This window comes from Pterocles gutturalis, unplaced genomic scaffold (genome assembly GCF_000699245.1).
Source record: "Pterocles gutturalis isolate BGI_N339 unplaced genomic scaffold, ASM69924v1 scaffold40133, whole genome shotgun sequence".
Classification (NCBI taxonomy): Eukaryota; Metazoa; Chordata; class Aves; order Pterocliformes; family Pteroclidae; genus Pterocles; species Pterocles gutturalis.
This window is the reverse complement of record NW_010119401.1, coordinates 1-17,214: the sequence shown is the minus strand read 5'-3', so window position 1 is coordinate 17,214 and position 17,214 is coordinate 1. Positions and strand designations below refer to the sequence as shown.

At 40.2% G+C, this 17,214-nt stretch overlaps 1 protein-coding gene across 1 annotated transcript; it reads right to left on the bottom strand.

Moving 5' to 3' along the window:
• Nucleotides 1-3,971: 3,971 nt before the first annotated feature.
• TPST1 (tyrosylprotein sulfotransferase 1) lies at nucleotides 3,972-10,463 on the bottom strand (the record flags this gene model as incomplete). The annotated part of the gene is made up of 2 exons (XM_010076561.1): nucleotides 9,518-10,463; nucleotides 3,972-4,170 (listed from the first exon to the last, which is right to left on the bottom strand). Coding segments are annotated over exons 1-2 (1,044 nt in total), but the record flags the coding sequence as incomplete, so codon positions are not given.
• Between the last annotated feature and the right edge of the window lie 6,751 nt (nucleotides 10,464-17,214).

Sequence of the window (17,214 nt, the reverse complement as noted above, 5' to 3'; positions counted from 1 at the left end):
AGCTGGTGAGAGTCCTCCTTTTGTTTTCAGACTTAAAAAAAAAAAAATACATATATATAACCTGTACATATGCCAGTCACCAGCAGGGGGACAGAAAAGGAGAAAAGAGGAAAAAGAACAAGAACAGGACGTAACTGCTTAGAAAGCTTAGGGGAAGGTAGCATTTTGCACCATAACAGCCATTCCTTTCCATTCTTCTCCAGTACTAGCCCTTGTTCAGGCACCCTTACGTTGTTGGTTCTTACCTTTGCAACCGACAGCAGCAGCTCTGAAATCACTGAACAGTATTTTCACTCTTGAGTCTAATTTACAAATTAGTCTTTTCTAAGAAGTGGTAAGATTTTGCTCAGTGCAGTCAGTGCAGCGCAATATAAATGCAGTTCTACGAGCAGCATTTAAGCATGTTTTAGAACAAAGACATGATGCAGTTTAAAGTTTGGAATCTTTTTAGACTATAACTGGGCGATACACAGGCTTCTAGCCATAAAATACTGAACTGCCTGCGTTCAAAAGAGGCTTTCTAGCTACAACCATGTTTTGCATCCTGACCAATTTTCATTCCACTTATTTTTATGATTTTGTACGTACAGTATAAAAATGCTTTTAATCATACAAAACAAGAACACTCTGTAACCACAGGAACTGATTTGTTTGTTTTTTAACATTATCTGATAGCAATGACCTAGATGACACAGTGTTGTTCCATCTTTAGGTGGAGCCAGCATCTCCCCTGCCAGTAATTTCAGCAGTGTTGGGCTTCCACCCTGTTGCTGCAACTTCCACAATCAATTTAAGCCAGCGTTACATAACCCCCACAACACCAAAAAGCCCCCCGCAAACCTGCACCAAAGAGGAGGGTGGGAGACAGCAGGAGGATATCAGTCCTTCCCTCTTACCACTGCTTTCTGTTTGCCAGGCAGGGGCAACTCACTTCATCTGAAGTGCTGGCTCTGTTCTAAACGGACCAAGAAACCCCAACGGTATGGGAGAAGCAACCGTCAGATAATTCAACGTTATTACAAGTCAGTATAGAAACCCCCGAGAGTGACTCACACAATACAGTTCTGCTTTAGCAGTCTAAACTTGATCTGTTTTCAATGAACAAAATTCAAGTTCTGTGTTGAGTTTAAATTTCTATTATATTTATATTTGTGGTCTCTGAGAACAGCTTCCAAACACAAAGTGAAGCAATAAACGGTTACATGCAAGATTTATATATATTCTTATTATGTACTGAAGAGTAACTTTGGAAAGATTTTATTTGGACAGCTTCATCTCCAACAATATACCCAGTACAAAACTCTGCGAAAGACTATCCCAGGTGAAGAAATTTAAAAAGAGAGCAAGAACAGAAGTAGTGCTGCAGTAATTTACAAATTCACCAGCTGAGTATGCAATCATACATTTAAATTGTCAAGTGCCAGTTCCTAAAGGCTGGAAACATCTAGTTTTTGTGGTTTTTTTTTTTTTTTTTTTTTTTTTTAAATAAATGCCCTCTTCTGCAAACTGTAGCAGCAAGAAACAAACAAGTACAGTTTCATGGAAGAGAAGGAGAAACCCACAGGGCAGCATACGGTATCCCTGATGGGCGAAACAGCACAGTTCCCCTTCTCCCTCCTCTCTCCTTCCCTCCCTTCACTTTTCCCAAACACTTTAAGATGTTTTGAAGTATCTGTCCCCCATCCCCAAAGAAAAACAATATAAACCAAAGCATTTTTCAGAAATCAGTCAGCTCCCACTGATCATCAACCAGAATATTAGTTATTTCAAAACTTACTTGGTTTCAGGCCAAGCTCAGTGGCCAGCATTTCGGGTATTTACTGTGCAAGATGCACGCTGGCCAGGGAGGCTGGCACTTCTACAGAGGCTGGCGAGCCTGCTGCCCTGAGAATTCTGTAACCTTACAAGCAAGTCCAGGAGTTGGGAAGCCTTAAATCTTGAAACCCTAGGAAGTCAGGACATCAATGTTTCCAGAGTCATAGAGAAAGACAGAGAACCCAATGGCGAGAGCAGGGATTTGCTGGGAACCAGCTGGGAGGAAACAAAGCAAAGTGACAGGGGAGGAAATTCAAGCCATCCAAATGCCAACTTGAACACTGACATGAGCCATCGTTCTAAATGTCTCCTTGGGGTACACGACATTTTGAAAGTCTCGTGTTTCTCCATTTTCAAAAGGAATATTGTAAGTTTGGAAGGTTAGCCATCTTTAATGTTTTTGCTTTTTTGGATTTTAGTCTTAATTCAGGACATCTCCCTCATTTTACCTATATAAACTGTACTCACAAAAGTAGTTTTCTTTAAGAACAAGTGACTAGGAAAATATATACTGGGTACTACAATAAATAACAAAATTAAAGTGCTGTCTTGGGCTGTAATTAAAACTACTAGATTAAAATAGCAGTCAAAATATTAAGTGTTCCATATCCTTGCAATACTTGGATCAGCTATTATACCAGTAACCTCCAGTTTTGCACAGCTGTTTGTAACATCAATAAACAAACTAATTATGCTTCAAAGCAAACTTGTGAAAAAGCCTCAATACACTTTTGCCTTTTAAATTAGGCTTTGCATTTTTTTACAGGCGTGGTGGTTGTGGCTTTGTTTATTACCTAAATTTCTCTCTTACATTTTGATCTGAAATAGATTTTAAGAAGGCACCCAACAACAGTAAGCAACTGAAATTCATGCAATTTTCACAACTCAGACTGCGCTTGCACAGGCAGAGGCCTCAGAAAGGACACCATACTGTAAAAACTTATTTAAATTGTATCAGTAAGAGATAAGCAACCTTAAATTATTGCACTACGATACAAATTTGGATCCAAGTCACTTTTATAGTATGGTTGGGTAGATGCATAACATGAAGTAGTATCAAACACTTATTTTTTGAAGTGGTTGGACTGAGTGCAGAAAGGTTTGTTTGTGAGCCTTTTAAAACAGTAAATACCAGGAAACCTATAAAATGCTAACCACTAGCTCTACCAGAAAAGATGGGTTACCTTTTCCATGCTGAGCTAACAACTATTAAAATAGTCAACCTGGCCATCCTTTAATACATTAACAACTGTTTAATGAAAGGGCTTCTAAAAAGAAATAATACAAAAATGTTGAGAGACTTCATAAAAAGCTATTTTTTTTTCTTAAGTATCTTGCCCGTCAGCATACCAACCAGTTTTGGTGTTTTTTTTTCTTAGTATTGGAAGGCTAGTGGAAGACAGTCCTTTTAAATTGTTTAATTCAATTTTCCAATAACTACTCTGCTGCAGCAGCAAAAATCACCTTCTTTTAATAAAATATACATTCTGAAAAGAACATAAGTAAAGAGGTAATTATTCTTATTTCAAACAATGGTAATGAGCTTTTCAATGGATACCTCCAGGGATAAACAGCTGTATAGCCTAACTGCTCAAATTCCAACAACATTAAATTCAGACTAAAATCCTTAAGTTTAGGTTAATCAGCAACAGACCTTCCTCCGTCTTTTGTTTGTTCTACAAAGGACAGCAAAGAATTGGAAAATCTGGCATTTTGATCATCTTGGGCCATTTTCCATGGGTCACTTTTCAAATTCAACCAAGTATTTGGGGTATAAGTTTGTGACAGAGCTTCTGCCAACCCTCTGTATAAAAAGCTAAGCTCAATCAATCAAGTTTGATGCTCAGGAGAGGAAGACAGCTTTTTTCCACGACTAACTAGTTCCCCAACTATCTGGATGATTCAACCAAAGAACACAGCTCAAGTCTGGGGTTATAGTAAAGGAAGACAAATTAAGCTAAAGACAAACAGCAAGAGACAGACTTTCAGTGCTCCAGGTCCCACAGAATTTTTCCTTCTTCCCCCCACAGCAAGGAAAACATTGCTAAGTATCAACAAGTATTAGAAACAGACTTAAAAAACCCAAACAAAACACAAGACTTCCGCTCCATAGCTCACATCCATTTGGTCAATAATTAACCACACAAGTGCCTTACCCTCCTTGTGTTTTCCACTACTTTTTGATCTGGCTTCCCATAATTTGGTGGATTGGCATACGGATCATAGCCCAGTTTTGCTAGCATGGGTGCGATCACAGGCATATCTTGCAGAACATCAGCAGGTATCTTCCCAACCCACTTTGACAGTGCTTCCACATTGACTGGCTTGATGACTTGGTCAGTAGATCTTTCAACCCTGTGGAGGAAGAAAGAAAGGTTATATTTTACACTTCAACCAATACTTGCTTCTTCACTAGCATTATGACTTTTAGCTTGTTTTGTAAATAAAGACCTACGGAAATAACAGAAAGCTATAGACTGCAATAATATTTTTCATAACCATTCCTGTTGCTGATTGTTTGTCATTACGTAGTTCTTAAAGAAACACAAGTGCATAATCATTGCAGTGTCATATATACAATGTTTAGAAAACAATTGATTTGTTGCTCATCTAATCAACAGTCCTAAAGTCACTTTCATTCTTGCACCTCAGTTTTTGTTGGTTTTCTCTTTAAGGAAGAAATCTGGCATCACTTTGGCTTTCCACATTTCTTTGAGATTAGAAGACATACAACTTCTGTACTGTGTTTATTTCTGAAACAGGCCAGCAGGACTCAGAGCAGGCTGAGTAATTTAAAACTCCAAACTTCCTTCTGAACTCAGAAAAAGTGCACATGCATTTTGGAGGTCAAGGCTTATCTATCTTGTAAGGCAGGTTGAAAATCATGTCTGTATATATAGGATGCCTGAAGGCATATTTACATCTGCATTGCAAGTTCCATAAGGAACTCCACTGTATCAGCGGTTCCTGCTGGCTGGCTAAACCTGCCTGAAACCTGATGCGGAGCATACAGCCGTCACACCCACTCGCAGCTATCATCCTTCCTGGGGCTTATTTACATCATAAACAATTTCAATCTAAAAAAACTTTACCACCCAGAAAACAAAATTGTTATACTTGAAAGTAACAGTACAAAGTATAACACCGGTACCTCATCTACATGAGACAAAGAATGAGAACACTGAGATTCAAATTAATTCTCAAGCAGCTAATTCTTCAGAGTCATACAACAGGCAGAATATGAGAGAACATCTTCTGAGAAAAATAAACTGAAGTCTCCTCAAACAGTCCCGATAGTTTCTGAGACCAGAAGCCTGAGCCAAAGTCAGATTGCTCTCAAGGCTGACATCAGTCAACTTACAAGAGTAACAAGCTTGATTACAGTTATCTAATTAACCTCCTGAGTCCAAGAAGAGACTGAAGTATTGTTCTGCATTAGACAAACATTAAATCAATAGCAAGAGGCATCCCATTCAGCTGCATGCTGTACTGTGCAATCAAAGCCTTAAATTACAAACCAGGCATGATGTCTGACAGTCATTAACTCAATTCGATCTCAACACCAGTCTTTACCTTGTTACTCTGCTTTGTCATCATAGCTAAAATTCTTCCAGGACAGAGGAAGGAAGCCAGTCATACAATGCTGGAAGGTCAATAACTTAAGTACTTTAAACACAATGAACAAAGAACAAACCAGACAGGGAAACAGTCACTCCTGGGGAAACTGCCTTGGCAAGCAGGGCCTGCACAGATTGTCCTTAATGGATGCTGAGGAGTAAGCACCTGACAAACAAAATAACTAAGACAACCCTCCCCAGAATTTTCAGTCTTATTCTCTTCAACCATGTTCAGTAGCTCAAACCAAAGGTAGGAACTCGGGATGGGATTTTGGGAGGACCAGGGAGTTGCAACCAAATTTCAGCCTTCCTGAGGGCTGTCAGCCCAAGATCACAAGTCTGCACAGCAAACTAAAAAGTCTGGGCATCGGCTTTTTAATCCTTCTGATTAGAAGATGTGCACCTGACTTCACATCAAATTAGCAAGCAAGCAGCTGCTCAGAGTTGAGTTTCAGCAGTTCAAAGCAGCAAGGCAGAGCACAAAGCACCACACCAGTCCGTAGAACTGTGCTGGCTGGGACCCTCCAGAAAGATTTATCATAGGTGTTTGAAAAGTGTAAGATTTATGGTCCTCTCCCTCTCAGACAGACAGCTAAGCCAAAAATCCCGTCACCACAACTGCAGATTGATTCGACAGTTTATTTTAAGCTGTGATACTGTGAGCTGCAGGTCATGGGCTTGGCCAATAGCTTATGGGAACACCAAAACAATGGGTGCTATACATCAGTTAGGACCTAAATGAGTACACATACAGATACCTGATCCTAAAGTAAAAGCACATTTTAAATGTGTATGTTCTACTGCACTGTCATTTTAGTCCTTGGTAACAACAAGCTTCACATGAAATATTTCCTGGTGATTAATAGCTGGCAAGAGATAAGCAGGGAACAGCATCATTTAGCTGCTCCTAGGCACCGATCCAAAAAGATACCGTACCACACTTGGTCTTCTGTTTAAATCCTCCTCTGTCCTTTGGTTAAGGTGAGAAGAAAAGTAAAACACAATTCATGGGAAAGATTCTTCAGACCGAAGAACATCTGAGAAGTATGGGTGACGACAGACTGGGGACAGGAGGAAACAAACACCCAAAAAACCAAGCTGAGCAAAACAAGGACACATCCCAAGTCTTGTCAAATTTGGTTATATATGCCTATGGCAAATGCTGCCTGGTCAGTGCTTCCAGGCTCCACTGCAAAACCCTAGGAACAGTTTTGAAAGCAGCTGGTAGCACGGAACACAGGACTAACCCCAAATACTGCTACGTCTGTACTAGTATCAAATGAAAGGTATGTCATAAAAATAGTATATTCTGAAGTAATTTTGCCTAGACAGCTATTTTCACAATAAGCCTAATAAAAATTGCTATAAAAGGGCTGACATTTCTTTGCATCAGTGGTCACCACAGCTGTTTCAAGTTAGGAGGCAAATGCCAGAGCTATATTAACAATACTAGTTATAGCATGTCGTCCAGCCATAATGCATTCCTTCAACAGCCACGTTGGCAATTACTTCAAACCACAGAAGGTTTCCCGCTACTCCAAATGCTGCGGTGCACACCCTTAAAACTCTTGCCATGTTTCTCCTTACAGCTGGATAAAAACCAAAATAGGGGGCGAAAATACCAAGTGAAAGAGAACAACAGTGAGGCTAGGGCTGCATCAGCAACAGGGATTACTAAGCAAATGCAGGAGAAGAGCATAAAGGCAGCCAACAGTTTCCTCAAACCAAGCAGCCAGGAGAACAGACGAAGTCAGCATCTTAAAAACAGACTGTCTAGTATCCAATATTGCTATTAACAGGCTGTTGCATAAGAGTTTCTGAGTCTGGAATAAGAGAATAATGGACTCAGCCCACTGCCTGAAGAATTCTGCAAGACACTGGGTGGCCAGCTCACCTCTGCAAGAGAACAGTCTCTGTTTCAGCAGTCTCAGCTGCAGATGAGAACAAGCCAAACGCAACTTGACAGAAGGAAAACGAAGTCCAATGCATGGTGTTCAGCTGTCAAAATTTCATAAGCTGTGTCTCTAAAGTTCCCAGTGAACTATCTAGCAAGAATCTTTCCCAATAGTCATTTTTCTGGGCAGTTGCCCCCTGCTCTGAGCAAGGACCCCCCGGAAAGGCAGGCATCCCTGCCCACAGCGCTGCTGCACACGAGAGGGCAGCGAGGTGCCAGAGATGCCAAAAGCAGGAGGTTTGAACTGGAAGAAATATCTCAAATTGGGGAATCTCAAGCTCCCCTTGCACAATTTTAATTAGTATCATATATATATATATACACACACACACACACAACACAGACACCTCAGTTACTTCACTGTTTCTTCTGCAGCCCTCAGAAGACTCAGTTACTGAAATCATTATCAAATTATAAACATCTCTTGCAACTAAAAAACAAATCTTCCCATTTATTTCAAGGGTATTTGATTAGATTAAAAACCCCACAGACATAATACTAATACCTCATTTTTTCCACTACTGCCAAGGCTTTCTGACATAATAAATTACTTTCACATATCATCTCATGAGAGGTAATAAAAGCATAAAGAATTCTGTGAACAGATTGGAGAGTTATGAGAATACCTGCACACCCATTTGTCTTAAATTTGAAAGTTTGAGTCAAAGGTAATCATGAAGCCACGTCTTACTTTCACCAACCCGTATTCTTAATTTTTAGAGACATTAACAAGTATTCTGAACTCCTCACATCTCATTCCACCAGATTTATCAAGAAATATTACTTGAAACTGTGAATTCAATAAGGCTACTGAGTTTTATAGTACAGGGGTCCATTAATTTTTAAAAACGCTGATCTGGAAGCTGTAAGGTAGGAATATTTTACTAGAAATGGCATTATGCATAGTTATTTTTACAGGACACTTAACAGAACTTGGCAACCACCTATATATATCACTAAAAGTAAGTCTACTCCCCCTTCAGCTGCCACTGTGAAGCAGTAACACAATACAGGTAACGGAAGAGAAGTTCTCATCCACGTAGTCACTTCTTTAGGCATTAAATAAACAAAATCTCCCAATTTTTATTTCTCAAAACTGTAGTTTTTAAAAAATGAAACCACTCTGTATTGAACAGTTTGAGGTGTCTCTACCCAGCCCACATTGCTTGCTGTGCAAGGTGCCTCTTACTCAGGAGGACTTGGCCAGTGATGAATATTCAAAAACCAGAAGCCAAGGAATTTAACTGGGCATGCCTCGTTGCTAGAATATGGCTTCTTAATCAATATTTTAGAAACACAAACAAGACAAAGGAAGAACAGAGAGTCAAACATTCACACCTTTCCCCTGCAATGTAAAGACTAGCCAGCTTCCATATTTCAGTTTTTCAGCTGTGAATCGCGGCAAAGAAACCAGAGTAGTTTAACTGGAGAATTAACTCACTTTTCCTTTCACAATACTTACCTAGGTTTTCTAAGCAGAGCTGGATTTTGGTTTCTGAAAATAGCTAAATCAGCTGCACAGATGGCATGACAGAATAGTGAGACATTTGCTTCTAACAAGGTTAATTATATTCAAAACGCTTGTCCTTTTAGCAGTGCATGCCAACAGAAAAGCCAGCCAATTCTGCTTTCTACTTTGTTGGAACATTTTCTCAAGTTTCCTGGAAGAGGACGTTCTTGGCAAATATAACTTGAAGGCCATTCTTGCATTAACAATAATACTTAAGTCCCCAAAACCAAACAGGTGATCTGGCTAGGATGAATAACACCAGTCTAGGTAAAACAGTCCAGCTTTATTTTGCAGCAGAGGGAAAAGCAAAGATATACTGGAAGAAAGGCTGATACTAGACATACAAATTCAAGTTAGACTGACCATTAATTAAAAGTTTGTTCACATGCTCCATACACATATGTTAGCAGGACAATTGTTTAGCGAGAGCAATCTGAGATTGTCGGGAAAGTAAGAATGACTGTTCAGTAACAATCTGCAATCTGCATCATAAATCAGCTTCCAGAGACATCATTAGCTACTTAAAAACTGAAACCAAGTTATGACTAGTACATTTTGCATATAAAAGACTAATTTACCTCTTACAACAATACAAGGTAACAGAGGAACACTTATACTCACTTTGAAAGAGAAACACCCCCTGCTTTTCCAATCATTTCTTCATGGTGCAGCACTGCTTGGTTCCATGGGATGCGAAGAAACTTTAAGAGAGTTCTCATCCATCTTTCAGGGTGCAATACGAGTTGTTCATAATGTACCAGCATACACCTTTCAAAACCAACCTCCATACACTGGTTGTACATAGTTTCTATAGCACGATTCCACTTGGTCAAGCAGTCCCTGTAGCTGTTAAGGTCAAATCCAGCTATTGTGACTTTTCTGGATATCATGGAATGCACTGATGCACGACCGTCCCGTACCATTAGAAGAAATTTGGCATTGGGAAAAATTCTAGCAAGGTAAGTTAAGGATTTTAAAGCAAAAGGATCTTTGTTACACAAATACGGAGCAGGCTCCCCATGTTTCACAATGATTTCCAATAAAAACGCTTGCATGGCTGAGTCCAGAACCTCATCTGTGACTCCAGCTTCATCCAATCGGATCTTCTCTTTGCTTGATCTAGCCCACATCTGCTTAACTGCCAGAATTCGCGGGATTACCCTTGTCTCTTCTCCGCATCGAATATCTGGATGGGCATCAAGCATGGCACGCATTAAGGTAGTGCCACTTCGAGGTACTCCTCCAATAAATATTAAAGGCATGTCTTTGTTATAAGCAAAGGTTTTGTTTGCACTTATATCAGCAGCAGTTCTTACTGTGCTTCTCACAACTTCCATCCTCGCAGGCTGGCTGCGTTCTTCTATTCGATGGTGACATTCCATGGCATGTTGGCCCAAATAGAACACTGTCACTGAACTGATCACCAGACATGCCAGTAGCAAGTTCTGTTTGAGTTTTCCAACCATTTTGGTAAAGACTTGCACTTCAAAATAAAGAGATCTTCTATTTCAAATTATCTTCTAGTTCACGTGCCATGGGAATCCTAATCCAAAATAAATTAAGGTCTGGTGAGGGGAAAAAAAAAAAAATTGAAAAAATTTAGAACTTTGTTAAGAACCACCACGATAAATCAATAACAGAAACACCTGACAGCATTCAATACAACTATTATCTCCTGGTGTTGCACTAAGACCAGTAAATGCAATGTCTAAACACCATTATCCCATAATAAAAAGCCCTTTTGTTTACCCATAGAAGCAACACAAAACATATCAAGATTCATGACTACAACTACTATTTACATAGAAGTTCTCTGGTACATTTTAACAACATATTTGAAAGAATTTTACCACTGGAAAGCTACTGTTCAACTTTATGGTCAAGCAAAGACGCCATTTATACAAGAGCCTACAAGTTAAAAAAGTAGTAAAGAAGAGTGGTTTCTTAATAATTGAGGTTTTACAGTAAAAAAGAACAAAGAAAATGACCTCTCTGAGACAGTCACCTGGACAAAACATACAAACAAGACACCCCACATGAATCACATTATAAATCATGGAAGAATTTAAGTATTGGAATAACTCTGGCTTGCTGAATAGACACTGTCACATTTCCACATAAGGATGTCATCTCCTGTTTTAGTTGAAATGCTCTATCTCCTTCACAGGACACAAGATAGTAAAAGACATTTCACAGTTCCATATCAACACTGGCAGCGTCATCTGAAGTCAGAACTTTAATTCTAAGAGTTATTTCTCCAAGCTGTAATGAAAAGAGATTAAATCTGAAACTCCAAGACACACAAAATAAAAACAAGGTTTTTCCATTCAATTTTTTTTTTTCATTTAGGATTCTTAAAGTTGCTTTACTTAAAAGTAATTTCCATTTTTACAGATGAGAAGAAAAAGACTGTTATTAGATGATTCCTGAACATGCATCTGATACTGAACGAAACTTTTAGACAGAAACAAAAGATTAAAAAAATCTGTCTGCTGAATTCCAACGTAGAGAACTAGAAGGACTAAGGATATGCCACGGAATACCAGTGGGTTATATCCAGCAGTGGCTTAGGTAAATCTGCTACTCTGCCGCCCATGACTTGATGTGTTCATACCAACCTCTACACTGTATCTTTATTTTTTCTGTTCGTAACAGTAATGTATAGACAGTTGCTGAACCTGTACTCTGTAGTTCAACAGCTTTGGATTTTCAGATCAAGTAGCCTGAAAACTGACTCTTCCTCTAAAATTTCAAATGACATTAGTACTCTAATTGAAATTTTAAACAAGAGCTTGCTTTTCAGAGCTGAAATAACTCACTGAGCAGTATGAATCACAGATGCTTTTAATTGTAGGGAGCTCCGAGTACTGAGGTACCGCCAACACTTTAAATGACTGGCTTCCTCAGAGCTTTTCCATCTCTGTCAGCAATGCACGACACATCCCTGAATGAGGAACACTCTTATGCCCACTCTCTATCCCCTCTCCAAACCATTATCCACTTAACCCTTTCATTCACACAAACCTAGTCACCAGCTCAGATATTCTCAAGTCACTGTCTGAAGGCGACTCTCCAGCCTGTCCCTTACCAAACCTCAGCAGAAGCGGGCAGGCTGCCTCGCAGATTCTGCTGCAACTCCTAGCAGGCAAGGAAGAGCCTTGTACCTCACAGCCCCTGTTTGATGAGGCTGTGCAAGCAGGCAGAAGCAGAGAGGCAGAGGACAGAATCCCCACCTAACGCCACAGCAGTGCAGGGGCAGAAGGAGGGAGGAAGGGGACTCCTCATGCAGGCGTCTGTCACAGCGGTGTTCTTCTCTTGCAGCACACCCGAAAGAGCCAGCGGCCAAACTGTGAGAGAATGTCTTGCTCCTTCACACTAACAAAGCTTATTCCAATCAACAGTTCTCACAATATTACACTCACAGTTCAGCTTATTAGTCTTTGTTACCAAAATTAAGCTGGAATCATAACTTAAGGATTAATTCACTTCTTTTTATACGAAGTAGCCAAGAAGCTCTCCCACGCTCTCTTGCCAGAACACCACTCTTATAAACAATTCATCCTCCGTAACAAGTTTCATTCTACTTACATACCTCTTCTTGCTGAAGAGCTGGCTTTAGCTGTAGCTTAAATATCTGGACATTAAAAGAAACAAAGTGCCAGAAACTTAAGTGAACGTCATCTGAACAGTGCTTAAAAAGCAAGAAAGGAAAAAAAATGCAGTCAGTATATCCATAGCACCAAAAAATAAGTCTCTCCTGAACAGAATCAGCATGCACAGCTAGCTTTCAATTAGGGAAGAGGAAACTGTTCTGCTTACAACCAGCAAACAGTACACAGAATCTTTTTAAATGCTTTAGATGCAGTAAAGATTTAGTTAAAAGTCAGTACTGAATTGAGAGAGGAGTTAACACAACAGAAACTGTATTTTGCCAGAGCATACAAGACACGCAAATATTTGCATTATGCAGTTTGAGTAAATTCCATAAAACTAATTATAAAAAAAAGAGAGAAAACAAACCCTCCACAAAAATCTTCATCTTCCAAACTAAGAACTACTTGAAGACACTAATGTTCCCCAAATGCCCAAGTTAGGTATCTGATCACTAAAAAACATATTAAGACTGAGTGCATCAACTGTTTTACTCTGATCATTTATATTAGAATATAACTCTCAAAAAAACCCCAAACAAACCCCACACCACTAAAAAAAGCCCCCAAACCAGCACCAGCTTTCAGAACCAAGCTGAAGAAGCAGCAGAGGAAAACCTGTCAATGAAGGCTGAAATCCTCAATTCACAGGTTGGGTAAAGCAGAATGATGGATGACTCACTCTCAGCACAATGCCAGCTGTGAATGCAAACACACATGGCAGTCTGAGCAGGTTTCCTAGATTGCTGTAAGAATTGACCACTCACCTACAAAACCAAAAATCCATTCACGTGACAAAAAACCCCCACACCAACCAACCACATTTGATACAGGGATGTTGGTTGGTTTTTTTTTTTGGTAAGTTCAAAGATGCCAAAGGCTGCAAGACCATGAAGAGCCAGCGTTAAGCCATCCTACAACCTCCTGTGCTGTTTTCTTGGCTGGAAGCAACACCTGGAGCTTGCAACCGCTATAAACTGTGGCGAGACCAGAGCTTTGTATGTCAGGAAACCAGCAGAGGAGTGGAAAGAAACAGCATCTCTCAGCAAACTCATCTGTTCTACAAGCCAGCAATCTCCCTTCTGTGCCTGAAGTCACATACAAAGCAAGCTCTCTGGGACACGTATGACATATGGAAGTTACTGCCCTTCTAGCAGCTTGCAAACAAACCCCACCTTCTCCCTCCTCTACATGAGTAAGCGCTCTGGATCACATCTGTCAACCTGAAGGATTATTACAAGCCATTAACGTTCTGCCGTTAACAGTAACTAAACTGACAGCATTGAAAAATCACAGCAAGGCACTCTGCAATCCCTTGTCAGCATTTAAGTAGAGCTTTGAAAAAGTGTGGCGTTTTTACCCACTGTGACCTGAGAAGAGCAAAGTGCCACGCCAACCTAAAAGCACACACCACTCTTAATAAAAATACCCCAAAAGAAAAAAAAAAAAGAAAAACCCCTCAGCCAAAACAAACACCCCCCCACACACACAGAGTCATAAGTTGAGGATGACTACAGTGGTAGACAAGGCCTTCAGCAGCAAGAGTTTCAAATGACAAACTAAAACAAATTCCTAGAAAAAAATAAGTTTAACTCCAAGAAAAAAAAAAGACAGAGCTAAGATCTACAAGTTTCACTACAACAAAGAGCAGCTAAGCAGCAGTGTATGCAACTGAGTTTTATTCCCAGAAAAGTCAGGCCTATGAGTCAGCCACAAGATGATGTTAGCAAAGCAAAAATTGCTGCTTTGTTTCCTCCTGCACAGACTAATTCTCTCTCCCTTCTCCCTTCCCCCTACATGCAGCAGGTCAAGACCTTTTTCCTCAAGTTCATCCAAAAAATGCTGAAGATTTTTAGCTTAGTGAAGAAGCAAGTCATTCATTTGTGTTTTATGTTAGAGCAGGCTGGGTTTTGTTGTTGTTTAAAGCATTCCCTGCCAGTGGAGAAAAGATGATCCATTACCACCCAATCCTCAGAACCTCTAGAGCTCAAACTTTCACTTTGGAGGCTGGAAGGAGTGATGCTCACCTCCCTCATGTTCAGCTGGGCAACTTTTTCCAAGGCTAAATTAACAGGACACCACCACTCATTATCCATCTCAACCCCACACATATAAAACATTTTTCAGGGATTAGCTTGTCCTCTGCTTCCAACTCTTGAACTTGTGGCTCAGATTCTGATGACCAGACGTCTTTCTAGAACGTGCAAGCACAAGCACAGTACTACTGCTTAGATTTTTGTGGAATCTACCTTGTTCCTGCACCTGCCCGAGTGTGTCCTTCACAGTGTTTGACCTCAACACCATCAGAGAACTTTGCTGGGAGGAAAGATCACACACAGCTCTGTGTCAGCCCCTTCCTTGCCTCTTCTTGCACCTTCACTTATCTTCAGTAAAAATATATACTGGAACGGCAGCAGATCCCGAGAATTCTCAAGAGTCATCTTCAAAACAAAATACATTGAGAAAACTGGAGACAATGTATTTCTCAGAGGAAGCCCATCAAACAGTCCAAGAAGCCCTTGCATACATTAGTCTTTCAGTATTCCTAAATGAAAGCTAAAGAAAGGAATTCCATAAAACCTTCCCTTCAATGAACTGGTTTGTTTCTGGTCACTTGTGTTTTTTCACCGCAAAGAAGATTGCATAGGAGAGCAGAGGGTGACATGATAATGGTATAGCACAGCGCCGAGAAACACAACGGAAACATTCACAGTACACCACTCCAAGCAGCTATCCAAACCATCGCAGGCTCATTTAGAAGATTGTTCCAAAAATCATTTAAGTATTCCAGAAGCATTTTTGCTCCTCCAAAGCAGCGTTCACACAATCACCTCAATGATTTCCCCGAAGACCAGATTATCGTGTACGACCACCAGTCACAGAACAGCATCCGAGAGGAACGTCAGAGCACAGCACAAGCAAGCAAACCCCAAGCAGGATACTCAGCAACGCCAGGAATAAAAATCAAGACAACTTGAGCACCAAGCCCATCTTCAGCTTTTTAAGTCACCATGGCTCTCAAGCCCTGCAGTGTTGACTCTAGATTTCTCCCCCCCATGAGTTATACAGTAAAAAAGAATGGTGAAATAGAATGAGCAATTTTTATTCACCTCCACAAAGAAATAAGTCACCTGGCGGAAAGCAGCTGGGATGAGAGACAGCCAACTAGACCTAGATCGTCGTGCAGAGCAGTTTGAGAAGCAGGACAAAGCCGGACAAAATTACTAAAAGGAAATGCAAATGTGTGAACAACATTCCCTTACAGTTCACACTGCAGGAATTAAAGGAATGTTGTTCGCACATTTGCATTCCCTTGAACCCCCTTTTTTTTTTTTAATCTAAAGCTCTGAAAAATGATACAGGCTAAATTAACCTTCACAGCCACAGACCACTGCTGAATCCGAAGTTTCCATGCTGGGGAAGCCTGCATGCAAGTACGTGATAATTCCACAATTTGTAATACAATCACAGTACAAGGAGTAAAAAAAGGTGTGTTCATATTTATGCATTTCCCTCATATAACCAAGAGGTAAAAGATGAAGCAAGCTGTACCCTTTTCTTTTTACCAGTTAACCCCCCCCCAAAAAAAAAACACCCCAAATAACCCAAACCTCAGCTTTCTCCATAATCCTCCACAACACTAGACAGGTAGACACACACGCACACACATAGATATCTATAAATATATATCAATAAAAAGATAAATTCTCAAGCTTTTCTACTTGCTCTGGATCTACCAACACTTAGAAGCTTTCTTAACAAGCAAGAGAAAAAACATACCAGATCCCAAACAGCTAGTAAGGTTATCAAAGGACTCAAAATTCAACACTTTTAGGTTTTTTTACCAATTAAGACCTCTAAAGTGAGTTTAAGGCACAGCTCATCAAAACATTCTGCTTCCAATGAAAGCAAAGAACTCTACGTATTCTGCTCCATCCACACATATAATACATACACCAAATGATCTGTATCTGCATCCTGAATAGTCCAAAAAGAGTTACCGGCGTGCTCCTAGTTATGCAAGAACAGACGGTACTACAGCTACTCCCGGAGAACAGCTCAACAAAAGGAATTTAACTGGCAACACACATAAGACTTCTAGCTCTAAATTTTTCTCTTTTTTTTTGAGAAGGAAACACCTCCACGGGTACTGTGTCTCTTCAGAGGGATTTCAGCACTTCATCATACAGTCAGGGACTCCAAAGAATTAAACTACTTTAATAATACCAAAAAGAGATGGATGTACAAAAAAAATATTTGCACAACACGTTCACAATAACCTGGGCAAACGCCTTCTCCCAGCTATACCACCAGCAAAACCACTCCCAGAAGGAAACACCTCCACGGGTACTGTGTCTCTTCAGAGGGATTTCAGCACTTCATCATACAGTCAGGGACTCCAAAGAATTAAACTACTTTAATAATACCAAAAAGAGATGGATGTACAAAAAAAATATTTGCACAACACGTTCACAATAACCTGGGCAAACGCCTTCTCCCAGCTATACCACCAGCAAAACCACTCCCAGCGAAGAGACACACGAAGTCTACCGCTAGAATACTTACACATCCTCTCCGGCAGGTTGTGTTTCCACACCCAGCCGCAGCGCTGTAACGCTGTTCCTGTTAGTCCTCCCCAGCTCCACCGCGGGGATTTATTGACAGCAG